This window comes from Vombatus ursinus, unplaced genomic scaffold, assembly GCF_900497805.2.
Source record: "Vombatus ursinus unplaced genomic scaffold, bare-nosed wombat genome assembly UNPS02014770.1, whole genome shotgun sequence".
Classification (NCBI taxonomy): domain Eukaryota; kingdom Metazoa; phylum Chordata; class Mammalia; order Diprotodontia; family Vombatidae; genus Vombatus; species Vombatus ursinus.
In genome coordinates, this window is record NW_020954548.1 from 25,133,978 (window position 1) to 25,161,890 (window position 27,913).

General features: G+C 39.7%; 1 protein-coding gene across 3 annotated transcripts in view; it reads right to left on the reverse strand.

The window, feature by feature from the left end:
• RIC1 (RIC1 homolog, RAB6A GEF complex partner 1) overlaps nt 1-8,707 on the reverse strand; it is a 146,751-nt gene extending 138,044 nt beyond the window's left edge. For all 3 annotated transcript variants that reach the window (XM_027862781.1, XM_027862780.1, XM_027862779.1), the window contains exon 1: nt 8,523-8,707. In XM_027862781.1, coding sequence (XP_027718582.1) covers nt 8,523-8,666 — 144 coding nt within the window. In that variant the 5' untranslated portion in view covers nt 8,667-8,707. The remainder of the gene's footprint in view (nt 1-8,522) is intronic.
• Nucleotides 8,708-27,913: the final 19,206 nt, after the last annotated feature.

Sequence of the window (27,913 nt, forward strand, 5' to 3'; positions counted from 1 at the left end):
CGAAAGATGGGTCTCAGTCCACCCTCTTAGCTGGAGTCATTCACTGGGCCTCCTCTAACACAGTTACACTACCGCCTTTATTCATCATAGGGCTATATTCCCCACTTAGCTCCCTCTTGCACCTGACCTGCTCTCAACAGCTATGCAAACTCTCAACCTCTCCCGTTCCATGTAGCGTGTGTGCAGCACCCATTTGAAAATCTCCACTTCCCAATGTGCTTACATCCTATCTCTAAATTACTTAATGGCTGTCAAAGTCACCCCTCAGTGGGGCAGGTTCTGTGCTCTGAGGCAGCCAGTGTGTAAATTAGAGTCGGATTCCCCCTCCGCTTTTCATTTTCTGTTTTGTTGTTGTTGTTCCCCTGTGGGACCGAATAAACTAATCTGGATAAAAAAAAGGATGGGTTATTGTCTATGTGGTGGAATTCATTACATAACGCTTCCTACAGATCCAACCCTCTTCCAACTTCCTTAATTCTATCAAGGACATTACACTCCTTTACATCTCTTCTGAATTCTAAACCTTCTTAACTTTGACTCTTCACTTAACCAAAACTGTTTTCTCCAAAGTGTCCAGTGATCCCAAATGCCAAAGCTGATGATCTTTTCTCAATCTTCATCTTTCTTGTCTTTTCTGTATCATTTCACCAACAACAATTTTGGCATAATTGATCCAGGAAATTGTAGATCTAAATATGTTTGTGAAATTAGCTATGAAAATCATTAAACCAAACACTGAAATAAAATGAACTTAGAATCAGACCTTTGAATCCCTCTACCACAAAGTGTTAAACTAAGCCTTTCAAAAATATTCAAGCAAATTCAAATTCTCTCATAAAAAATATCATTTGTAATATTTCAGTGAGAGCAAAAAGGTTTTGTGTCATTGATAAGTAAATAATATTTTAAGCATTATTTTATCTTTCTCATATCTTTTGTGTAAGTTTTATAACATGTTTAAGTATTCATATAATTTTACTTATATAAAAGTAATTATATAATGTATATAAATTTATAAATAAGTAAGCATACATACATTTAGCACTTAATTTTAAGTCATATTCTCTGTGTAAATCTTGTCCTCTTCAAAAGGAATAATAATATCCCTAAGCAAAAAGGGCATATCTTATACTTCATCTGTACCTATGATAAGCAAATGATAAGGGTGATATGGGGTGATATGACCAATAAGATGGAGGATTAGACATTTTCTTTGATTCCTCACAACTTCTCAAACCTCCCAAAACATAAATGATGTGCCAAAGATAAAACAACTTCAGTTGACTCCATGGTTTAGGACACTAAGAATATAAAAGGTTTAAAAAAACAACCAACATAAAACGACCCTCACTGACCTCTTTCCCACCTCCTACACTAAATGCAGCAAGCCTGCACTAGCAGATCCAGAACTCTACATGCAGGTCAGGGCTTGCAACAAAAACAAACCCCACTCCATCTCCACTCCTCCCTTACACAGTGACCTGGGCTCAAAGTTACAGAATGTTGCTCAGGCAAAGAAAGCCAACCAGTGGGGCTGGTAACAGCTCTTTAGGAGCAATAGCCTGCTAAGGGCCAAAACCCTGTAGGACCACTAGAAACAAAGGTCTGAAAAGCCCATGCTGCTCAAACAACCCTGTCATACCAGCACAGCAGCTTTCTGATCCTCCCAGAAGAAACAGGACAGAGGAAAACACTGTGTGTGTGGGTGAGGGTAGGAGGTGAAGGTGTTATGCAGCATTCCATTAATCCTGAGGGAAAGGGCACAGCACCCAACTGGGGCCAGTTCTAAACACCCAAAAATCATTTGTGGTAGAGATCTGCACTGGTGAACTAAGAATTGCAAAGCATAGGAGGAGGATGAGATGCTTCGAGATCTGGTCTCCAAAAAAATAACCATTAGAGAAGACAGAGTCAGAAACAGAAGAGTAGGAAAGGATAGTCAAAGATGTCAGGAAGATGAAAACTCAAAGACCTTGGACATAAACTGGTAAATCAAGAGGGGAAACATTAACAGAAGGAAATATAGCCTCCAGATCTAGTAAAGGAGTTCAGGTACCTATGAATAAACATAGCAAAACAAAGGAACATTATTCAGCACTTGATAAAGACAGAAGACTCAGTAGAATTTAAGGAGAACATGGAACCACAACACACTGCTTCTGAGTGGTTCAAAAGAGAATGGGAATTATTAGAGTAAAATTTATGTCCTTCACAGCAAAAATAATGGGCAGAATAGAAAAACTGGAATCTGCAAAGACAAGTCCCACTAAAGAAATAAAGAGAAAACAACAGATTGGGAGTGCAAACATGCAGAAGTGAAGGACAATCTAAAAGAGAGGTAAAAAACAATAACATTAAAAGAAAATATGCTTACTATGCAAATAAAATATACTGATTTTAAAGACAAGATGCACAGAGACAACAGAAGGATCACAGGTCTCCCAGGAAAATGTGACAGAGCAAAAAACCTTAACACCATATAATTCAGGAAATAAAAGAGAACTGCCTAGAACTTCTAGACAAAGAAAATGAAATATACAGAAAATGAAATTCACATATCACCTCCAGAAAAAAACCTAAAAAACATAGTGCTTAAATTTAACAATGGGAGCAGTTAGGTGGCGCAGTGGATAGAGCACCAGCCCTGGAGTCAGGAGGACCTGAGTTCAAATCTGACCTCAGATACTTGACACTAGCTGTGTGACCCTGGGCAAGTCACTTAATCCCCATTGCTCACCACAAAATAAAAAAATAAAATAAATTAAAAAAATTTTTAACAACAGAAATAAGTTCTGTAAGTAGTCAAAAGCAATAAATACAAAGGAAAGGAAACAAATGCAAGGTTATTCTGCACCCACCAGAAAACTTAAGAGGCAATGAAATAAAGCATTCCAAGGAGCAATGGAGCTCAGGATGCTGCCTAGGGTGACCTACCTTACAAATCTGAGCTTAAACATACATGAAAAAAAGATGGGCCTTTAATAATAAAGAGGCATTTGAAACATTGTTTAGAAAGAAAACCAGAACTGAAGGGATTATTTGCTTCTCAAACACCTCAAACAATGGAAATGCCATGCTGAGTGGACCTGTGCCAATGTCTTCCATGTCACACAATCAATTCCAAAGCTCTTAAGAGAGACTTGGAGAGTGTCCTTGTGTTACTTCTTCTGACCATAACGTGAGCACCCGCCCTGTTTAACATTCGAACAACGTGGTCAACCCATCAGAGCTGCAGTGTGTATGAGGAATACAGAGAAGCATGGAAAGATCTATAGGAACTGATGCAGAGTGAATTAAGCAGAATCAGGAAAATAACAAAGTAACTGCAAAATATAAATAAACTACACACCAAAATAAATCAAAAGTAAAGGTAACAAAACTATAAAAATCAAGCAAGACTCAATCAAAGAGATATGAGAGGACTTCCCTAACCCACCTCTTTATGGAAGTGGGAAGCCCACTGGTGGTTACACATTGCACATGTTTTCTGACTTTTTCAATGCATTGATCAGTTATGCTGATTTTTCTCCCTCTCAAAAAAAAATACTATTATATAGAAAGACTCTCTGGGACAGTGTCAGGGAATGATACTTGAGATAACTATAAATCAAAGAAGAAACAAAAGACAGCAACAAAAAACTTTTTAAAAAAGTGATATGGTGGGAAGAGCACAGAGTTTAGAGTCAGAAGAACTGCACAGTGCCTGGCACAAAGTAGGCATTCAATGAATACCTAAATTGATTTGAATGACTTCTAATCTAATGGAACTTAAGGTGGGGAAAAGACACATATGCATGCAACCATAATATGGAAATCCACAAGAGATACGAGTAAAGAGATTAGAAGGGGTCACTAGTGACTTAAGGGAACACAGAATAAACAACTTTAAAGCTGGACCTTAAATGACTGGATGGGAAGAATTTAATAGTAAATAGTAACTGAAGGCATAAGGAACAGTATGAACAAGGACACAGAGGCTTGTAAAATAAGGGTATTTAGCAACGGCAGCGAATAGTCTACTTTGGTTGGGTCATAAAGTATATAAGTAAAGGAGAACAAGAAGAGCTAGATAGGTAGAAGGATCCAAGAATGTGGAAAGTCTTGAATGCCAGGATAAGGAATTAAACTACTCAGTTTGCAACAGGGGATCATTGAAGGGTTTTCAGCAACGAATAACATGACTATAAGTAAAATTAATCTGATGGTACTACTAATGAAGAATTAATAGGAGAAACAATAAAGAGAGATGGAGCCCATAAGAAGCTATTCCAATAGTTTAGGCAAGGTGATAGTGAGGCCTTGTGCTAGCTAGGATAGTGGCAGTGGGAAAGGAATTCAAGACTTAGTAATATTGGAGTTAAAACTAACAAGATTCAGTAACAATTCAATAAGAAGGGAGAAAGAAGTATTAAAAAAATTAATGTTTTAAAACATGTGAGTCTAGGGAAATGGTGACACCAATGACAGAAATAATAGGAAATCAGAAAGCAGGGAAGGTTTTGGAACAGAGATCATAAGTTCAATTTTCTATTTGTTGAGTTTGAAATACTAGTGGAACATCCAGAGGGGAAGCTCCTGAAGGTGACTGGAAACACAGCTCTAGAGCTCAGGAGAGAGATCAGGGCTTGTAGATTTGAGAGGCAACTACACAGAGGTGCTAACCAAAGCCATGAACTCATGCAAGATTACCAAGGGAAAGATTATAGAGAGGAGTGCCAAAGGCAGAATACTGAATACCCACTTCAAGGCACTAGGAAATGGACAAGGAGAAAGAAAAAGAAGGAACAATCAAAAGTGTAACAGAACAAGGAAAGTGTGGTAGCTGTTCACTTTTGTGCATTATTTGACTGTACTTAACTAAATCATAATCATGACACCAAGGAAGAAGGAAGGGGCAATCAACACTGTCAAATGCTGCAGAAGAGTCAAGGCAGATGAGGGCTGAGAAAGGCCACAAGATACAGCAATCATGGTGAGCTTTGTGAAAATACTTTCTGTACAGCAGCTCAAGTTGCCAGATTACAGACTGCTAAGGAAAGTTCAAGTTGAAAACATGGCTGCATAAAGAGTAACGAGATAGAGAATGAGCAGCTATAGTCATAGTTAAGATGGGGTAGAAGGAAGGAGGGAAAGGTTTTTAAGGATTAGGGATACCTAAATATGTTTTTATAGTGAAAGGAAAAAAGCCAGTGGAGAAGAACACACACAAGAGAAAGAACAATTCCTAGGAACAAATCTAAGAAGAAGAGAAGGAACAGGGATCAAGAACACAAGTTGAGGAATAAGCCTCTGCAAAAAAGTGAGGATAACTATGCCCCTGATACATGAAAGAAGTGATGTCACTGAGATAATCTGAGGAGTTGATGGATTAATTTTCTCAGGGAAGTAGGAGATTAAATCATCTGTTATAATCTAGGGGTTGAGGAACTGATAGAGGAAAAGATCTGGAACAGTTGCTGTTGGGAACGAGAGAAGTAGTGAGTAAAAGTAGAATAGGCTTTCCAAGTAGCAATGAGGGTCCAGATGAGGTCTGAACTAGAACAAACTCTTTTCACAGAAACAATGTTATAAATTATAGTTAGCTTCACAAGTTGGTCCATGAAAGCATATGTAACTGAACTACCTACAGTACTCGCAGAAGTTCTGGGTCCTGAGAGGAATGAGTAATATGGCCCAGGAGAAAAGAGGAGAAAAAAACCGTCTCTTTTCTGTGTATAACCAGGCCTAGATTTCAAAGAACCCATATTTGTCTTTGGTACCCTCCCATCTCTTTTTTTTTTAATACCTCCTGATGCCCTTATAAGACCTCAAGTTGCCTTAAATCTACCAAGTAAGAATCTCACTTGGGAGGTTAGTTTAAGTAGGTCTACCCTGCCCTTCATACCTTCCATCTACTACCTGCCCAATTTTTTTCTTTTTTGCTCCATTATTATCTACCTCCTTTCCCCTTTCAATCAAACATCTCATTTCCTCAGTGAAGTATGATGCACTAATCCATACAAAAAAAACACATTTAAATGTAAAATGAAACCAATTTTTATAAGCCATCAGGTTAAACTAAAATACAACCAAGTAAAACTCTACTTTATGATTTCAAATAGTATAACAAAGGAAAAGAAAAAACATAGTGGTGCAAGATGGTAAATACACAGGCAAGTCTGTCTGGTGCCACCTGGACACCCTTACCAAAAAAAGTCACCTTTTCCAAAGTTTTTGGTTTCTTCTTTTCCTCCACTTTAAATCCTACAATATCTTCAAAATTTTTCACAGTGACTCTCATAGTAGCGATCTGGGGGCTCCACTACTGAAGGAGACTGAGATTTGTTTGTAATTTTTTTGCCTGTATTAGATTACTGAGTTTATATAGCATCTTTCTTCCAAACTAACTGTGCATTACTATGAAATGTTTAATGAAAAGTGTGTTGGAATGAATTATCCTGACCACAGTCTTAGAATGTTATCCATTGTAGAGTGTGATAAAGTGGCTTTCAGTTCAGTACTCTCCTCATATTAGTTTTACATGATAGTAAATTGGACATGTATTTTAACAGGAAGAAGAAACAAACTAGTGCTGTCCATTTATTACAAAGGCAATATATCATATTCTGGCAAAATTCTAGACAAAAAGTTTGTTTTTAAAATTGAATCCAAACTATTATTTTTGCCTATGTTTGGTAAGATATAGAGGCTGGGTTCGATTCTGAGTCAAAATTTGCTTCAAATATTTGTTCTGCCATTGTGCCAAAGCTAAGTGACTTTGGCTAAGTCATGGACCTTTCTGGGCCTCAGTTTCTTCATGAATTTAATGAGAGTACTGGAATGAATAAATTCTAATTTCTCTTCCAGCCCTAAATCTATGCTCAAAAGATCATTGTTAATCAAAGTGCTATGAACAATATAACTACTTAAACTGATGTTTACAATGTAAACTCTGGTTAGCGTACTTCAATCAATAATAAAATGTACCAAAAAATACATATTCACAAACACAATTAAGCTCAGTATAGTCCTATCTCAAAAATTTTCTATTCTTTATCCTGTTATTTCACTGAAAAACTAATCAGACATATATTTAATGTAACAAATCATGAAATGTATCAGCATTACCAAAATCCCAAAGCTAATTTCCCCACACTGTGAAGACAGTCAAGGGCATTATAGACACTTAGATGGTACCATTGAGGGATTTCTGGTATTAACTTAATTGGGCCAGTTGGTTCACATGGTCACATGACATGAGGTCACAGCCAATCTCCAGAGTCCAGTTATCTTCAGAAAGAAAAAAAAAGTTTAACATCTAAACACCATCCCTGACATAGGTGAGTAGTACCTTCTTTATAAACAAAAAGAAGGTACATTTCTTAGTACTCTTTGCATTCAGTAGATTTCAAAAAATAGCCCTATAGCAGCTTGGGAGATTGGGGGAGGAAAATCTCATGCACGATTTATTTTCAAACTTAACTCTCATTTGTCCACGACAATAAGCTATAAGTAGAACATGATTAAAATTCACAGAAAATGGGAAAAATAACTTGAACATAGCCTTTCTTTACAAAGTCTTTTCCCTTAAAAAAGTCTATTCCTAGTACTAAGGAATATAACAATGATTGGAGTAACACGGTCCCTACCCGTCTCTCCTCTAGGAAAAGAATCTACAAGGATAAAGGTCAGAGGGGGAGAGAAGTGGACGCAGAGAAAAGGGAACTTCAAACATTCTCAAATTTATCAACCAGCCCTTTAAAAAGGGGGGGGGGGATCAGCTACAATTTTCCGGCACCAAAGTTATGCCAGAGAAAATGCTTGTTATTTGACATTCCATCACCCATCTAGGCTAACCCAACTCCAGTCCCACTGCAGGGGAAAGCTGGCGGTGTATGCTCCCCAAACATTTATTTTAAACCGTAACAAAATAAAAAGTTCTGACGGATTTTGCCAATGTTTTCTGTACCACACAGTCGGAGCCCAGGCAGGGGTGCAACTTGAGCTGACACCAAGGAGCCTTCCTAAAAGCAGACATGCTCGAGGACTGTAAAGAACCACCACTTTTTTTTTTTTTAAAGCTCCAGCCTGGGATAGTCCCTCTCCGGCCCCCCTCCCCCTCGACCCCATCCCCCAGCTGGAGGAGGTAGACAGGAAGGGGAGCAGGCAACGGGGAGTTTCCCTGAGTCTCCCTGAGTCTCCTTTAAACAGGTACATGACGGCAGGAGGTGCGCGGGGAGAAGAATTACGACGCGGGGAGGGCAAGATGCGTGGGCTTGGGGAATGTCACGGCAGGGGCGTGGGGGGGTTGGTGGAGTGAAGATCCCCGGGAGGCGGAGGAGGAGCACGAGGGGAGGGCTCAGAAGTTCGAGGGACAGGTACTTAGTCCCGGGGCAGGCGGGCGAAAGGAAGGGGTCCCGGCCGCGGAGGGATTTGGGAATGGGGAGGGGGAGGGGGAGGAGACGGAGGGGGAGGGGGAGGAGACAATGGGGGAGGGGAGGGAAAGGAACCGGGCAGGCGGCGGGGGATCCTCCAGCACTTACTCGGCTGTACCAGATGCTGAGGTGGGCCGGGGCCAGCACGGCGAAGAAGGTTCTCTGGGAGTCGGTCTGGATGTGAAAGGGAGGCTCCGCCAGGCTCCCCATGGGGCACAGCAGCCTCTTGGGCCAGCCGCTCAGGAAATACATGGTCCACCCCGAACCGGCCCCCGCTGTTTCGCCGCCGCCGCCGCCGCCTCTGCGCCGCCGGGTCGCCGGCCCTGCTTCCCCGGACCCTTCCCCACCCCCACCCACCCCCCCTCTCACACGCAGCCCCTCCGGGCCGGACCCCCGCCTCCCACACCGGTAGCGGCACGGGCGACGGTGGCTGCTCGGGGCATCTGCCCGCTGGTCGGGTCGGACCAGGCCGACGCGACGCTGCGCGACGCTCGCTCCCCGGAGCTGACGGGGCTGACTGAGGGAGGGAGGGAGGGAGGGAAGGGGGAGAGGGAGGAGAGGAAAGGGGATGGGGAGGAGGGAGGGAGGAAAGGAGGCGGGCCGAGGGTGGAAGGGGGGGGCACTGTAGCCCCGCCCCTTCCTTCCACCGCACGATGCGTCAGCACGCCCCAAGCGGCGTAGTGGCGAGGAGGGAGTGACGACGTGGGGGGAAGCAGGTGAGTGCGTGCGCTCTCTCGTGTGCCCACCCCTCGAAATTACGCCTACTTGTCTCGCGAGTAGGCCCCCCGACCTAGCTGCCTCAGTGCGCATGCGCCATTGCCCGGGACCCCTAGGGGCTCCCAGTCGTACCGAGTTGTAGCGATCACTTTTCCTTTTGCTTTTTTGTTTCCCCAGCTCTTACCACAGTGGCAGGCGCTCAATAAATGATGACTTTAAAACCTCAGTTTCTTCATCTGTAAAATGGGGCTAGGGGAATTGTGTGGAGAACTACACTGCGGATTATAAGAAAAAACTTGAGAGAGCTCAAATAAAGACATTTGGGGCGCATCACTACTGCACGATCGAGGTGGAGCATGTAGCCGACAATGCAGTTAGAAAGCTCAGGTGAGGAGAGTGTGGCTTCCTTCGTGATCCCAGCATTCCCATTGGTGAGCTCCTCAGGTGGGGACCTGGGAAAGAAAGAGAGGGCAGGATCTGATCTGTGCTTGACTCACACTGGTAGGAAGTATCTCTGCACGAGTTCTATCACGTGGAGAGCTGAGATAAGAGTTGGGAGCAGAAACTTGGGGTGACTCTAACTGGGGGATCCGTATCAAACCAGGAATATTAAGTTTCTCTTATGTACCTGACACTGAGAATACAAAAACCCCCATGAAAGAATCCTTTGCTCTCGTGGAACTTACAGGCTGTCTAGAGATAGGTCCTGTATATGTGTAGATATTTCCAAAATAAATGCAAGGTGATGGGATAGGGAAGAGAATTCAGGAAAGGTCTGCAGAAGATGGAGCATGAGCTGAACCTTGAAGGAAAATGGGGATTGTAAGAGCAGAGAGAAGGGAGTTCATTTCGACCACTAGAAGTAGAGTGCCATACGTGAGGATCAGCCAAAAGGCCAGTTTGACCAGCCTGCACCGTGAAGTGTGAAGAATGGATTGTAAACGTGAAAGATTTGAGGCAGAGTCCAAATAGAAGGCTATTGCAATAGCAACCAGGTGAAAGGTGATGAGGCCCTGAATTGGGAGGTCGCTGTCAGTGGACAGAAGAGGGGGAGGGGGAAAGGTGTTGTGGAGGTGAAAACGAATTTTGGCAAGTGACTGGATCAAGTCAAATCAACCTGCTATGGGCCAAGTGTTGTAGTCAGTATTGGGGATACAAAGAAAGACAATCTCTGACCAGGAGCTTGGAATCTAAGGAGGGAGATGATGAACAAATAGCTGTATACAAACATATACAGGATAAATTGAAGATAATTTCAGAGGGTTGAATGAAAGTAAGTAGTTAAGGATGACACTGAGATTGTGAACCTGGTGACTGGAAGGATGGTGGTTAATAGGAAAATTCAGAAGAGGGGTGGATTTGAGGTAGAAAGATAGTGAATTCCATTTTGGACATGTTGAGTCAGAGACCAGTGTTACAGAACTGGAGCTCAAGAGAGACACCAAGATTGGAAATGCAGATCTGTGAGTCATCAGCATAGATGTGGTAATGAAATCCATGTGAGCTGATGATCAAGGGGAGAGTGTAGAGAGAACAGAAGAGGGTAGAATCTATCAAATCAGTGGATTGATTCAAGCTTAGAAGTAACTAGTAGGGGTAATGTGTAATAATAATGATATTTGTATTGCTCTTTAAGATTATCATGGAACTTTACACATATTTCCTCATTTGATCCTCACAACAACCCTATGATAAGGCTATGTTATTATGCCCATTTTACAGACAAGCAAACTGAAACTGAGAGAAATTGAGTGACACTGTATCCTAGGGAGGAAATCTCCAGGCACTGGCATTCACAGAAACATTCACAGCCACTTTATTTACAGAAGCGCAGAATGTTAGTACTGCAAAAGCCCTTTGAGAGGCAGTGTCTATAGAGAATAGCACTAGATTTGTGATCGAGAGATCAGGGTGAGCATGGGAAAGTCATAATCATAAGATTTGGATTTGAAAGGTGCATAAGCAATCATCTAGGCCAATCCCCTCATTTTAGGCTTGAGGAAATTGAGGCTCAGAAGAGAGAAATTACTTTTCTTAAAGTCACTCAGCCAGTAAGTAGTAGAGCCAAAGATTCAAAGGCATGTCTTCTGAGTCTTAATGTACTTTTCATCATTTCAGGCTACCTTCTCAATTTCTAGTTAATAACCAAAGATAAACTGTTACTCTCCTCTGCCTCCATATTCCGCATAGCAATGACCAAGCTGAGCCAGAAAGATGTCCCCTCTGGGCAGCAGAAATTCTACCAAACCTCCTTAGCACCAAGTTCTCATAGGCCGAGTCTTTTATCCTTCGATTGGCAAGGAGCCAAACCAGTGATTCAAGACCTAATCCATTAGGCCAACCAAAATCCAAGAACACCCTCCCTTTACCATTTGAAGAAAACCAGCCCAGTCTACATAAAAATAGTAAATAGTGCTTCTCCTACCATATCCCACCCCTTGATAGCAATGCTCCAAAATTTTCTAAGGAACCTTCCACCACTAAAATGATTTTTAAAGCACTTCTGACCTCAGGAAGAAGCCTAGCATAAAAGAGAAGTGTAATACAAATGATAAAAACATAAATTACTTCAAAAGGTCCTTTAAAAAGTATAATGCATACGATCGAGGTAATATCAGGGCTAATTCATGAAAGTTTTCCCCATATAAAATGACAAGGAGCAGCATCAGGAATATCAGGGACCACAGCTTTAATGACAACTCCTCTGACACCATCTCCAAATCTCACCACGGGTCAGGGTCAATTTTAGCAAGTTAAGTAAAAGATCATAAACTTTTTGCTTACAATGTGTCCTGGGATCTAAATTGATACTGAGATTAACTCACTCATCCTTCCTAACCCAACACAAAAACCACACCCTCCCTGAGAATCTCAGAAAGGAGATGATACCAAGTTTTATTCCTGTAGAGGCCTTTACTGAAGAAATGGCCTCTTCATACAGAGACTTCAGATTGCTCTCAAGTTAGTCAACAGATTCCCTTTTTCCTGGTGAATTCACCTTTCCTATAATTATGTAAAAACAGTTTCATTTCCCTCGTATCATTAAAAAGCACCTTAGTGGTAGGATTAATATCCTAACCCTTACCTCCATACAGGTTAGGTTAGTCTTTCCTCTAAAAGGATTGAGACTTTCCTCTAGACTTGGTTGGCTCAGAGGACTAAGGGCTCAGATTATTGACCTTACTTCCTAGCCTTCTGGGTACAAAGTAGCCACCAGGAGCAGGAGGAACTCTTAGAAACAGCTGGTGAAACTAAGAAAAAAAAAAAAGAGGTTAAGTGACTTGTCCAGGGTCACACAGCTACTAAATGGACAGTCATCTCTGACATAGCCTCCCTTCCCTGCTTTGAAGATGGGAACCAAAGTACCAGTAAGGAGATTGATTCATTCATTATCCCAAAGTGGAAATCCTTCAGCGCTGAGCAAAAGCGCATATGTCCCTGGAAGTGGCCGGGGAGCTCAGTTCACTTCCACACGTGCTTTATGGGACGTACTTCATTCAAGCCTGTTGCCAAATACTGTCAATATATAAATAATTATACGTTTACATTATACAAAGGATGATTTAAAGTTCGGCACACATATCAAATCATATTCTCCTCTTTACCCCTAATATTACCCAGTCCTACCCTCTAACCCTCCTGAATGTTCTTGAAATTTAGTTAAGGGAAAACCTAGAAAAGGAAAAGAATGAGAGGATATGTTACAGGAGGAGAAATAGGGCAGCTAGTCCTATCATGTTAACATCCAACAGACAGATGGAAATGTGGCACTGGAGCTCATGAGAAAGATAAATTTGGAGGTTATTTGCATGTGTTTCAGTGATTACTGGAGCCTTGAGAGTAGATTTCTTAGCTTTAAGACCCAAGAATGGATTGCAGAAGAAAGTTATATACTTTTACTATTTTCATTGAAGGATGGTTTTGGTCAAACTCAGAAACAGAGCCACTAAACCATACATAAGGATCCTTCCTGGCCACATATTGACTTAGAAAACCACATTAACATTTTCTGTATTCTATTGAAAATTTTTATTTTGTTAAATATTTCCTGATTACATTTTAATGTGGTTTGGAGCTGTGCATTGGGGCCAAGTCACTTTTCTGACACCTCTGTTTTTCACATAGCACTTGGCGCACAGTTCCTGGCACAGGGTAGGTGCTTAATAGATGTTTGTTTATTGATGCAGCTAGTAAGAGTATGGCTGAGATTCAAACTCTCGACCCTTTGATTACAAAAATAGTGTTCTTTAAACTACAGACCCATGCCAGACTGGATGGTTTGGGCTGGATTTTTAAAAGGAGTAACTGACTCAGTTGGAGGTGGGATTTTTCTTTAGCTTGCTTTCTTTCCCTATCTGACATATCTTTCTGAGTCCCCCTTGCAGGATTGTCACCCTTGCTCTACCTCCTTTGCATATGAGTCTTTCAAGCTTTTCTCTGAGCCCTTTTCACTTCTTTCCCTGTGTAGTCCCCTCTCACTCACCTCCTATATCCAATCAGTTGCCATGTCTTTTCTGCTCCCCCTCTTTAACTTTTCTTGCTTACATTCCTTTCTTTTTACCTTACCATCATCCTAGTCCAGGACCTCATCATCTCTATTATAGTTTCCTAACTGGTCCTCTTGCCTCCATCATCTCCTCTCTCCAGTCCATCCTCCACTCAGCTTCTGAATTGATATCCCTAAAGCACTGAACAAGTCACTCCCCCTCTCAAGAAGCTTCAATATTTTTCTTTTGCCTTGAGGATAAAATACAAAATCCACTGTTAGGCATTTGAAGCCCTTCACCTTTTGGGTCCAGACTTTTTCCAGGCTCATTATGCTTCATCACTGAACTCTGTGCTCCTGTCAAACTGGTCTACTTGCTGTACTGTGTGTACAATATCTCATCTCCCACCCTCTGTCCCTTTGCACTTTGTTTTCTATGCCTGGAAATTTCTTCCTTATCTCTACTTCTTGGAACACCTATCTCTCTTCAGGGATTAACTCAAGTGCCATCTCCTGATTTCTAGCAGTTGTTAGCACTTTTCCCTTCCCTCTTCTCTCTTTCCCAGTTACTATGCATTTTTATGCATGGTAATTTTATATTTATTTTGTTTATATTCTGTTTTTTTTCTCTGTGGACATGTAATGTCTCCTAGTAGAATGTAAATTTCTTGAGGTCAAAAACTATTGTGTTTTTGTATTTTTATGCCCAGCACCTAGTGCAGTTCCTCGACAAAATAGGTGCTTTATTAATATTTGTTGATTGGTTGATAAAATGAATTATGAACTTTTATAAACAAATTAGGCACTTTTATTTATATCTGGAGGAAAATGCATTATATGTTGTACCGGCCACGCCGACCTTCTGCCGGCCGCGCGCTGTACCCTCTCCTCCTATAAGGAGCAGGCTACCAGAGTCATACTCACTTCCGAGTCTTTGGTCCTCAGCCAGATAAACACACAGAGACGAGCCATCGGGAGGCGCCAACACCAGAGCTTTATTCAGTGGCCATCACAGCAAGCCATCACAGCAAGCCCAAGCAGCAAGGCCAGAGCAACAGAGCAGGAGCCAAGAGAGAGAGCGCGTGATCTGACCATGCTCGTTCCTAAATACCTACCTAGCCCCTCCTCCCCAGCCCGCTTACTAGCCAATGATTGTAGGGTTAGATACCGGAAGGGGCTGTCTGAGTTTAGCACACCAAGGGGGAGGGAGTAATGTAGGAGGCTAGGACCAGATACAGGGAGGAGGCGTCTGGGATTAGTGCATAGACAGAGTACGTGACTTAGGAAGTCAGGAAGGACACAGGAAGGAGGCATCTGGGGTCAGTGCTACACAAAGGGACCCAGGAAGTCAGGAAGGTCACAAGATGGAGGCATCTGGGGTTGACGTTGCATATAGGGAGGGGACTAAGCAAAGGGAACTCAGTCCTCTGCCGTCCCACTCCCATGTGGCACCGCCCCTTGCCTCAGGAGCTCAAGCTCCGGCTACTTCCTTGCACCCAGCTTATCTCACATAGCACTGCCCACTGCCTCAGGGCTTCTCCGTACCCAGCCCATCCCAGTTCACCACGACTCCGCCTACCACAGCCCCTGCCTCGACTTCCAAAATACCCAGATCTTACCCTACTCTTGCCACAGCGCCCAACTGGCAACTGCCAACATCAGACAGTCCTTCACAATATGTGATAGGCAAATAGTTAAGTCCCCAGAATGTTCAGGTGAGCCTTGACAATAAACAGAGTTTTATTACCTCAGATGCCAGACATTTTTGGCAGAGCTAATCATTATATACACTTTGTCACCAAGCCCTGTGGTTAAAAACCAATTAACTCTCAGTTGCTTGTTAAAAACCATTACAGGCTGCAAAGCTCCCTTCCCTGACACAGATCATAGGTATAAATGCCACATACATTTTTATATATATATATATATATATATATGTATGTGTGTGTGTGTGTGTGTATATATATATATATATATATATAAAATTTTTTTTTTTTTTACCCAAGAGATGCAAACATCTTAGGACGCCTCCAACACTTACGGAATTAAATAGTACTGATTTTTGACTGTTCTACCACTGTTCAAATACTTCCCTCTGGTGGCCAAGCCATTTAGTGGCAAAAATAGATCCATTGATTGCCTTATGATTCCTAAGAATTTATTGAAATAATTTGCTTTTGCAGCTTTTTCCATTGTGGATTCTTTAATGAGAATTCTTGGGAGTACATACTTAAAATAGCACCATTTTACATGTAGGTCATCATAGCAGACATAAGGAAATTGAAGCTGGGCATGAGCCTGGCCCTGTTGAATCACTTGATTTTGAGAGTTCTGAGCTGAATCAAGTGTCAAAATAAGTTTCAGCACCAATATGGTGAGCCCCGAAGTGTGAGACACTAGGCTGCCTAAGGAGGGGTAAAGCAGCTCGGGTTAGAAGAGTGTCAGAAAGCTGTTGTAATCAGCAGAGGGATCTGGTTTTCTGTGAATGGCCACTGCAACTGGGGCAAGAGAGGAAAAAGAAGGAAGGGAGGGAGGGAGGGATGAAGGAAGGAGGGAAGGAAAGATGGACGGATGAAGGAAGGAAGAAAGAAAGAAAGAAAAAGAAAAAAGAAAAAAAATTGAAGTCTTGTTCTGTGCATGGTATGTTGAAAGCAACATGTAGACCATAGAAATTCCACTGGACTTGGAGACTGAAGACCAGGGATCAAGTCTGGGCTCAACCCCTTTCTAGTTATGTGACCTCAGGCAAGTCATGTAATCTGCCTAAGCTTTATTTTCTGTATCTTAAAATGGAGACAATATAATTTAAGCTACCCATCTTATAGTTTTATAATGACGCCCAAACAAAATGATATATAATATAGTCCTTTATAACTGTAAATTACTGATAATATAAGTTATTGTTAGTGATAAGCATAATATCAGTTACTAGGTATGATAATTTGTTTTGGCTTTAAAGATTTTTAAAAACCAGGGAATTCAAAATTTCATAGCATGATAGTTAGCAATTCATAATAATATTCACAATAAAAACTGACATAGAGTGCTTTAAAATTTGCAAAGTACTGGATGTACTTATCTCATTTGAGACTTACAACAATCCTGTAAGGCAAGTACTATGGTTATTATTATCCAAGTACTATGGTGATTATATATTAATAATAGTATTATTATTATTACTACAGACAAAGAAATAGAAGTGACAAGAGGTTCTTTAACTTGCCCAGGGTCACATGGCTGCTAAGTGTCAGCTGCAGAATTAAAACCAAAGTCTCCTGGTCTGCAAGTCCAGCGCTCTCTCTAATATACTATGCTGCTTTATCTCCATTGTATACATTATGCTCATACACATCATACATTATGTGACAATGTGCTGTTATCCCATTGACCAGTTAACATGTTAAAAATAAAATCAGATATCCCTGGAAACTAATAAGTCCTCTTAAGATTTTAGGGTGCCATTTGGTAAATTGCCTCTTCATTGAGCTAAATGTAATCTAAATAAGTTAAGAAAGCTTCGCCAAATTTCTAGGTTATTAATATAAGGGGCGGGGGGGAGGAAGTGCTGAATACATAGATTTTAAGATGCACAAATATGGGTAATTTCTTCTCCTAAAGTCTTTCTCTGCTGTTTTGTTATAGCAAGGGTTCTTAATCTTTGTTTGTATATTATAGACCCTTTCGGCAGTCTGGTGAAGCCCTATGGACTCTTTCTCAAAATAGTGTTTTTAAATGTATAAAATAGGGGTAGCTAGGTGGCGCAGTGGATAGAGTATTGGCCCTGGAGTCAGGAGGATAAGGCTCAAATACACTTCCTAGCTGTGTGACCCCTATTGCCTCTGTGCTTAAAAATTCATAAGATCAAACATATAAAGTTACAAAGGAAAAGCCAAAAAAAAAAAAAGATTACAAAGGAAACCGATTATGTTGAAAATAAAAATGTATGTATCATATGTTTATAATTGTTTACTTGTCTCATTACAATGTGAGCTCCTTGAATACAGATAATGTCTTTTGCTTCTTTTTGTATCCCCAGTGCTTAGCACAGTGCTTGGCATATCGTCCTTACTTAATAAATGTTTATTGATTGATAGATTGATAGGGATCATGTTTTTGCCTTTATTTATAGTCCCAATACTTAGCCCAGTGCCTAACTTGCATTTTATTTCCCAAATCTTTATTTGTCTTCTTAAGCCCTTGCTTTCAACTAGCAAGCAGCAGCAGAAATGAAACCTAACCCTCAGGTCTTCAGTTTTTAGCTCAAGAATTAAAAATTCATACCAGGGTACTTTATTGTATGCAACCCGCTTTAAAAGAGTCAAACAGTTTTCTTGAATTTTGTGCAACTGCATTATAACCATTCCCATGGTGGCAATGCTTTCTACATTTCTTCTAGCAGTATAATTGGTTTTTGTGTGAATTACTAGAAATGGGTAGTTATTATCAGGTCTTGACATGTCACTGAAGTCTCCTTGTCATGTCTTGGATGCATGTCCTGAGAAAGCAGCCAACTTCTTGGTTGTCAATGTCAGCTAATGCTTCAGTTTCCTCTGTGAAATGGATATTGATGCTTTCAGTCATGACTCAGAAGGTTGTCGGGAGGGAAAGGTTACTTTCTAAATGTTAAAGTACTATGGAGATATGTATTGTTATTATGACTACAGGCAAATTCTGTTGCACTAAAAAAATTGTATAGTCAGGTTACCTAACAGGTAGCCAAATGTCCTAGTTTTGAAGTTCATACGACTTTTGGACAATTCTCAGTGAGTAGGACTGACTTAACAAAAGTAAGGAACTTTTTTTCATTATTATGACAAAAGTTGATCACAGAGTTTTCATCAGCCCACAGACTAGACAGTGGAAATTACCATATTGGTCTAAAGTTAATTCATTTTCATTTAGTAGTTTTATATATATATATGGCACTATGGTAGGAGTTAGAAGGACATACCTTATTCAAAAGGAACAGGATAGGTAGAACAAAAGCAAGATAGGTACTGTCCCTAAGAAGCTTACATTGTAACATGGCGCAGTGAAGAGAGTCTTGAACTTGGTGTCACTGGATCTGAGTTCAAATACTGACTCTTCTACTTATCTGTGTGACCATGGGCAAGTCACTTCACTTCTTCTGGCCTTAGTTTCCCCATCTGTAAATTGAGAGAATTGGATTAGATGACCTTGAAGGTCCATTCGAGCTCTAGGTCTATGATACTTTGCTCCTGCTGGGGTGAAACAACATATATACAAGTATGCAAATACAAAATATATAGAAAATCTATACAAAGTAATTTTTGTAATATAGAAGGGGGTGGACATGGGCACTACAAGTAGGGAAATCAATAAAGCCCTTTTATAGGAGATGACTCTTGAGCTGAACCTTAAAGGGATCTAGGGATTCCAGAAGAAAGTATGGAATAGGAACATTTCAGGTATGGAGGATATCCTATACAAAGGCATGGAGGTGGGAGATGTGATGCCATGTAGCATAGACATCAAGGGATCCAATTTCCTTAGAATGTAGAGTGAATGAGAGGGAGTAATGTGAAAGCAGTTTAGAAAGAAAGTTAAAAGATCTAGATTGTGAAAGACTGTAAATACCAAACTGAGGGGTTTATATTTTATCCTACAGTCGGTAGTGAGCCACTCAAATTTATTGAGTAGAGGAATGACATGCTTAAAACTGTACATTAGACTTACAGACCACATCTCTACAGTGAGCTCTCTTTAAAAGGGGAAAAAATTATAAGTATACACTGAAAAATAACACTGATTATAGGCCAAACTCAAGCTTTGTGCAAACCTGATAAGGCAGAAAAGCCCAAGTTCAGACTAACAGAATATATGTCCAAAGGAAAAAAGAAATTACATTTTTCATATGACACATGTTTACAGAAGCACACAAAAGGCAGGTTGTATTTCTTCATGTTTACTCTAATTCTTTTTTAATGATAAAGCAGCAAGTGTAATTGAAGACACTAAAACCAGGATTTTTATTTATTCTCCAGGGTCATTTTCAACCTTAGCTGGTCATCCTGGTCCCTAGAGAAAGGGATTTGCAGGTCTCTACAAGAAGATGCTAGAATTTAGAGCTTCCTTGAGATTAATAAGTATTTTGGAATTTCTTAATCTAGTGAAATTATATGGTTCCATGTGATCCCAGGTATATTTTTTAAATTTTCTAACTTTTCTTTCCCTTTCTCAGAATTATCAAAAGGACACTCTGGATAAGGATTAGACTTTTGGAAAATCTCAAGGGGGTCATGTAAAACCTAGCCATATAACCCATCTGTGTATACAGGCACACTTTTATTCAGGTCATGTATAAAATGTTGATTTACACACCATGGTTCTTTATTGCATGAGGCCCATTTTAAACAGTGAAGCAATTTATCTGAGTTTTGTATAACTACATTATAACCCCTGCTGTGATTATAAAGAAAAAAAAAATCAGAAAATCCTAGGAAGAAAAGGCAAATGTTTTGCTTACTTCTAAGTCTCTGTTCATTGCCTTATCAAAATGAATCCCTGGCCTTTATATAGACATGTATATAGAAAGGCCAAATGGAAGGTTACTAAAGGCTGTAGATTTCCTCCTCCTTTGTGTTAAAACTTCTATTCTGTAGCCAAGTTATTTATAGTCTTAAAGGCTTAGAAGATAGAATGAAAATATGTAGAAAGTGGGGAGGTGTACCCAGAAAACTGAAGTCCAAAAAAAGGAGGTGACATGGTCAAAATCACACAGGTAATGAGTACCAAGGCTGAGATTTGAACCCACCCCCCTGACTCCAGATCTGATATGCTTTCTGCTCTAACAGTTTGCTAAAGGAAGAAGGAAAAGATTTTATGAATATATATATAGTTTCTACTCTTAACCTCCCCACTCAGCCTTTCATTTTATCTTTTGGATTTAAAGAAAAAGTTAGTGGAGAAAGGGGACTTTAAGGTCCCCACAAGAAAATGCTAGAACTCAAGTTCCCTTGACATCAATAAGTATTTTTGAAATTCCTAAATCTAGTGAAATTATATGGTTCATACGTTGTCAGGCATGTTTTCTTATTTTCCAACTTTTCTTTCTTTTTCTCAAAATTGTCCAAAAGAGACTTTTGGTTAAGGACTAAGACTTGGAAAATCTTAAGGGGTCATTAAAACCCAGCCATATAGCATGTAAACACTGGGTGGATCCTGCTCAGCTTTTCCTGTGTCACTAAAAAACCTCTGTACCCTCTGGAATGATGCTGTAAAGTAATATCTGACCTTCTCTAAAACAGAAAACACATTTTTCAACTCAAGATAGTATTTGAAATCATTTGTGCCTTACATCTCCCACAAAATAAATAATGATATTTTGGGAGTATTTATATCATGTTCCGAACCATGGTGATGACACTATAGCATATAAAAGAGCTGGTGTGGCTAGCATATCAATGCCATTTTTTTAAAAATGGGAAGAACGTGTATAAGCTGTATCAGATTGCTTACCATCTCAGAGAGGGGGGTAGGGAGGGAAGGAGGGATAGAATTTGGAACTCAAAACTTTGAAAAAAAGAATGTTAAAAATTATTTTTACATGTAAATTAGGGAATATAATTTATGTGTAATAGGGAAAAATAAAATATTATTTTTTAAAAATGGGCAGAGAAGTTCATGAGACAAATAGGCATCTTGGTGATGCCTGCCACTTCTCTTTTTAAGATGTTCTCCCTAGCGACATGAAGCTTAGCGCCAAGGCTACAAACTTCTTTTCCTATCTGTTTCCCAGACCTTAGATTTGTTTACCTTTTGAGCTTTGGCTTGACTCCACAGGGCATTCTGTTTATTCTCTTTGTCCAAGACGTAAACCATGACCTATTTCTCTATGGGGCGGAGTTCTTTCCTCTGGGATAATTAGTTGTCCCTCAATCATTTTTGCCTACGGAAGGGGTGGATTAGACTCTGTCTGAATATGATGATTTTTTCCTCATGAATTTATCAATAATTAAGAAAGCTTAATTATCAGAGCCATAAAGTCATACAGTGGTGGAGTAAGAAGGGACCATGGAGATCATCTACTCCATACCCTTCACTATACAGATGAAATAGTTGAAACAAACTCCAAAATAAATACTATCTCTTTTAGCTAAGAATGTACCAAAACTTGTCTTAGGAAAAGAGAACAAAATATTTTAAAGTAAAAAGAAACCATTTGGGAGGGAGTTTGCCTTAATAACTTTAAATAAAAATGAATATTTTGTAAGTGATGATGTAGTCTTTTTAAACAGTAGCTCATAATTCAGCAAGTAACTCTTAGTACTCTGGAACTAGAAAAGACATTAGAGATTAATCCAAATCAATTCCTTTTTGGCAAATGAAGAAACAGGTATAGAGAAGGAAAATGACTCAACATAATATAAATAATATAATATTAAATATAATAAATATAATAATAATAATATAATAAATAAAATGAAACAACATAATATAACTAGTTAATAAAAGAGCCTTGAGTAAAAGTCAGATCTAGCTACCAGTCTAAGCACTTTCCTCACTTGGCTTCTCAGTGGTTGTGCTGTTCTCTGATATAATCTGTGTTCATGAAATACTAGTAAATTGAATCATGATTTTATGTTATAAATGGACAAGGAAAGCTTTTTTTTTTTTTTTGAGACTGTGTTTCCCTATCTCACCATGGATGGAAATTCAGTGGCCATCCATATGCCAGTCACTACTGATCAGCATAGAAGTTTTGACGTGTTCCACTTCTGACCTGAGCTAGTTTGCCCCTTATTTGGCAGCCTAGTGGTCCCTGCTCCTGAGGCTTATCAGATTGGAGCTAGACTTAGTGAGGAAACTGATTGGTTATATCCCTAATTCAACTCAGAACTCTTAAACTCAAGTGATTCACCAGCCTCAGCTTTCCCAGTAGCAGGGATTACAGGCATGCACTATGATGCCTGATGGAACTCACTATCCAAAAGAATCCTTCTGAAAATTATTTTGTATAAAAAGTTACCCTTTTGTTAAGTGAATAATAATTCCCAGTTTATCTTTTCTATTAATGTGGATTCTCATATATTAGTATTGTTTAAAGTAAGATACCTTTGAAGGACACCTAAGGCTATTTTATTTGTTTATTTATTTGTAATCAAAATAACTATTGTAATAGTCTTTTTGTCTATGACAGGAAAGAAATTGGTGACTTTGGCCCAGTTCTGGATAAATAGTGATCATCAGAAGAAAAATATTCTCCAGATTAAATTTTGATATAATGAACCCTACTATAAGGTAGTGCCTGGTTTCTTTAATTTTATTGTATTTCCTTGCCTTCAGTTTCTATGTCTTCCAGTTTAGACTCCACTGTGCTGCCAAATTAATATTCCAGATACACAGATCTCTTCCACAAGTCTTCCTCTGAAGTTCCATAATAGAATGGAAATTATCTTGGACTGTTCTAAGCTTATGCCAGCAGAATTTGAGCTTCAGTAAGTCCCACCAAGCTTTGAGTGGGACTTCAGTGATGGGCTTATCCAAGGACCAGCCTAAACCTTGCTCAGTTTGGAGAGGCTTGTCAACCAATGACTGGTTGGAAGAAAGTGACATCACTATGCCAGAGTCAAGTTTTCGTGGCTGATCAGACTAGTAGGAGCTCAGAATGTTCTACCCTAGGTCGGGCACAAATAGTCAGTGTGGACCTTTGGAGTAGATTCTCTAAGTTTGTGTTTCTCTTGAGTTGTTTCAATTCTGCTTTGCTCATAGAGCACAGCACCTTATCTGATGAGGGCACGCTGTGCTGAGGAGTCCTAGGCTACTGTCTCCCATGTCACACAATCGATTCCAAAGTTCCTTTTTTTTTCTTTTTTTTTTAATTAATTTATTTTTAGTTTTCAACAATTACTTCCATACACTTTTTTTAAAAAAAACTTTTTTTTAGGCAATTGAGGTTAAGTGACTTGCCCAGGGTCACACAGCTAGTAAGTGTCAATTGTTTGGTCTGAGGCCAGATTTGAACTCAGGTCCTCCTGACTTCAGGGCCGGTACTCTATCCACTGTGCCACCTAGCTGCCCCTCATACACTTTTGAGTTTTAAATTTTTCTCCCCCCCTCCCCAAGATGGTATATAATCTGATATAGGCTCTACATATATATATTCCTATTAAACATAATTTCATATTAGTCATGTTATAAGGAAGAATTAGAACAAATGGGAAGAACCACGAAAAAGAAAAAACAAAACAAAAAAAGAGCAAATAGTATGCTTCTATCTGCATTCAAACTCCATAGTTCTTTCTCTGGATGTGGATAGCTTTTTCCATCATGAGACTTTTGGAGATGTCTTAGATCCTTGCATTGCCGAGAAGGGTTAAGTCTGTCAAAGTTAATCATCGCACAATGTGGCTGTTACTGTGTGCAGTGTTTTCCTGGTTCTGCTCATTTCACTCAGCATCAGTTCATATAAGTCTTTCCAGGTTTTTCGGAAGTCCGCCTGCTCATCATTTCATATAGCACAATACTATTCCATTACATTCATATACCACAACTTGTTCAACCATTCCCCAATTGATGGGCATCTCCTCGATTTCCAGTTCTTTGCCACCACAGAAAGAACTGCTGTGAATATTTTTGTACATGTGGATCCTTTTCCCATTTTTATGATCTCTTTGGGATATAGCCCTAGAAGTGGTATTTCTGGGTCAAAAGGTATGCACAGTTTTATAGCCCTTTGGACATAGTTCAAATTGCTCTCCAAAATGGTTGAATCATTTCACAACTCCACCAGCAATGCTTTAGTTTTCCAGTTTTTCCACATCTTCTCCAACATTTATCATTTTCCTGTTTTGTCATGTTGGCCAATTTGATAGGTGTGATATGGTACCTCAGAATTGGTTTGATTTGCCCTTAATCGATAGTGATTTAGAGCATTTTTTTTATATGACTATGGCTGGCTTTAATTTCTTCATCTGAAAAATGCCTGTTCATATACTTTGACCATTTATCAATTGGAGAATGACTTGTATTCTTATAAATTTGACTTAATTCTCTATATATTTTAGAAATGAGGCCCTTATCAGAGACACTGGTTGTAAAAATTCTTTCCCAGTTTTCTGCTTTCCTCCTAGTCTTGGTTGCATTGGCTTTGTGCAAAAACTTTTCAGTTTAATATAATCAAAAATATCTATTTTGCATTTCATAATGTTGTCCATCTCCTGTTTGGTCATAAATTCTTCTGTTCTCCATAAGTCTGACAGGTGAACTATTCTTTGCTTTCCTACTGTGCTTAGAGTATCAGCCTTTATATCTAAATCATGAACAAATTTTGACTTTATTTTAGTCTATACCTAGTTTCTGCCATACTCTTTCCCAGTTTTCCCAGCAGTTTTTGAAAGATAGTTGGTTCTTTTCGCAGAAGCTGGAGTCTTTGGGTTTATCAAACAGTAAATCATTGTAGTCATTGACTACTGTGTCTTGCATACCTAACCTATGCCACTGATCCACCACTTAATTTCTTAGCCAGTACCAAGTAGTTTTGATGATTACTGCTTTATAATATAATTTAAGATCTGAAAAGGCCAGGCCACCTCCCTAGCATTTCTTTCCATTAGTTCCTTTGATATTCTGAGCCTTTTGTTCTTCCAAATGAATCTTGTTTTTATTTTTTCTAGCTCTATAAAATAATTTTTGGTAGTTTGATTGGTATTGCACTGAATAAGTAAATTAGCTTAGGTAGAATTGTCATTTTTATTACATTAACTCTGCCTACCCATGAGCAACTGATGTTTTTCCAGTTTTTTAGATCTGACTTTATTTGTGTGAAAAGTGTTTTTTAATTGTGTTCATATAGTTCCTGGGCTTGTTTCAGTAGGTAGACTCCTAAATATTTTATAATGTCTACAGTAATTGCAAAGTTCTTAAGAGAGACATTGACAGCGTCCTTGTATCACTTCTTTTATTTTTTTTATGGTTGACCTACTCATTCTTTAGGATTAGATTATTTAGTTTCCAATTAATTTTTAGTCTATCTTTTCATGGCCCTTCATTACATATAGTTTTTACTGCATCATGATCTGAAAAGGATGCATTTAATATTTCTGCCTTTCTGTACTGGCTTGTGAGGTATTTATGTCCTAGTACATAGTCAGTTTTTTGTGTAGGTGCTATGTACCACTGAGAAAAAGGTATATTCCTTTCTGTCCCCATTCAGTTTTCTCCAGAGGTCTACCATATCTAACTTTTCTAAAATTCTATTCACCTTATTAACTTCTTTCTTGTTTATTTTGTGGTTAGATTTATCTAGTTCAAAGAGGGGGAGGTTGAGGTCCCCCACTAGTATAGTCTTGCTCTCAATTTCTTCCTGTAACTCTCTGAACTTCTCTAAGAATTTGGATGCTATGTATCACTTCTTCTGACCACCATGTGAGGGCTTGCCCTGTGTGAGTTCTCCATAAAGCAGTCTTTTTGGCAAGCGTATGTTTTACATTTGAACAACATGGCCAGCCCATTGGAGTTGTGCTCTTGAAGCAATGCTTAGTAGTTTAGTTTGAGAAAGGACCTCAGTGTCTGGTATCTTATCCAGCCAGGTGATCTTCAGAATCTTCCTAAGACAATTCAAATGGAAGCGATTCAGTTTCCTGGCGTGGTGCTGGTAGACTGTCCAGGTTTCACAATCAAACAACAATGAGGCCAGCACAACGGCTCTGAGAACCTTCAGTTTGGTAGTCAGTCCAATACCTCTTTTCTCCCATAATTTCCTTCAGAGCCTTCCTGATCTAACTCTGGTGACGCGTGTGTCAACCTCATTATCAATGTGTACATCCCTGGAAAGGACACTACCAAGGTAAATGAACTTATCAACAGCATTCAAAACTTCTCCATTTTCTATAACTGATAGTTCCAGGCATAGATGGTGTGATGGTGACTGATGGAGCACCTGTGTTTTCTTGGTGTTAATTGTTAGGCCAAAATTAGCACAAATGGCAGAGAATTGATCCATATTTTGTTGCATCTCAGCTTCAGAGGCTGCATTGAGTGCATAATCATCTGCAAACAGAAAATCATGCACCAACACTCCCTCCACTTTGATCTTGGCTTGTAGTCTTCAAGTTGAAGAATTTACCATCAGTGCGGCAGCTGACCTTGATGCCATATTCATCCTCATTGAAAGTGTTTGACAACATGGCTGAAAACATCATGCTAAAAAGCATGGGAGCAAGCACACAGCCTTGTTTCGCTCCATTGGTGACTGGGAAAGCACAAGAGCATCGTCCATTATCCAGAACCTGGGCAAGCATGCCGTCATGAAATTGATGTACAATACTGATGAACTTCTCCACGCAACCAAATTTTGACATGATTTTCCATGAGCCCTCATGACTGACAGTATCAGAGGTCTTGGTCAGATCCACAAATGTTATGCACAGACCTCTGTTCTGCTCCTGTCATTTCTCCTGGAGTTGTTGGGCAGCAAACACCATGTGGACCATTCCTCGGCCCTTTTCGAAGCCACACTTCTGAAGCCAATGACTAGCCATCAGGTAATGGAATTCTCAGAAATTCTCAGATTATAACAACTTAATCAGCCATATATTAAGGCATAGAGAGACTGTGAGGGAGTGTACTGACAAAATCATAAATTTTTTGTGGTGTACGTAGATCTCAACATTCCACTCTTCTACTCACAGCTCTTTTAAATGACTCCAAACAGAGTGCAGACTCTATTTGGCCTTCAAGATCTCCCACAAGCTGATACCTGCTTATCTATTAAGTCTTATCTCCTACTTCTAAAAGTTACCAGATAAATGGTCACATAAGTGATCATCATGATCAACAGTGAACCTGAGAGCATCTTGCTGATTTAGCATTGAGGTGGCAAATAGCAGCAAAACCACTGTAGCTGGGCTGTATTGTGTCAACTCCTATAGCATGTGGGAACCTGTATTAATGAGGATTTCTAAAGAGGAGAAAGAGCTGTTACTAGTGACACTATAGTAGATTTAGTTAGTCTGGCTAATGTTTGGGACTTTGTTTAGATTAGATTTTTAGCAGAGGAGAGTGGGCCAAAGTATATAAGAAGGGCCCTACTGCATTGTCTGGGCTAATTGAGGAAAAACTTCTCTACCAAGGGTTAATCTCCCCAGTGACCAAACCAACAAGGAATTGCTTAGGGGACAATGTATACATTTTTATGTCCCTTTTTTGTGTGTATCTGCTGTCTTATGGCAGTATTTGCTTACATTCCTATATGGCCAAGGATCAGTATTCCAGTAAGGACTGAGTATAATGAGAGAAACTTTCAGAGATAATGATCATGTCTGATCCACAGAAC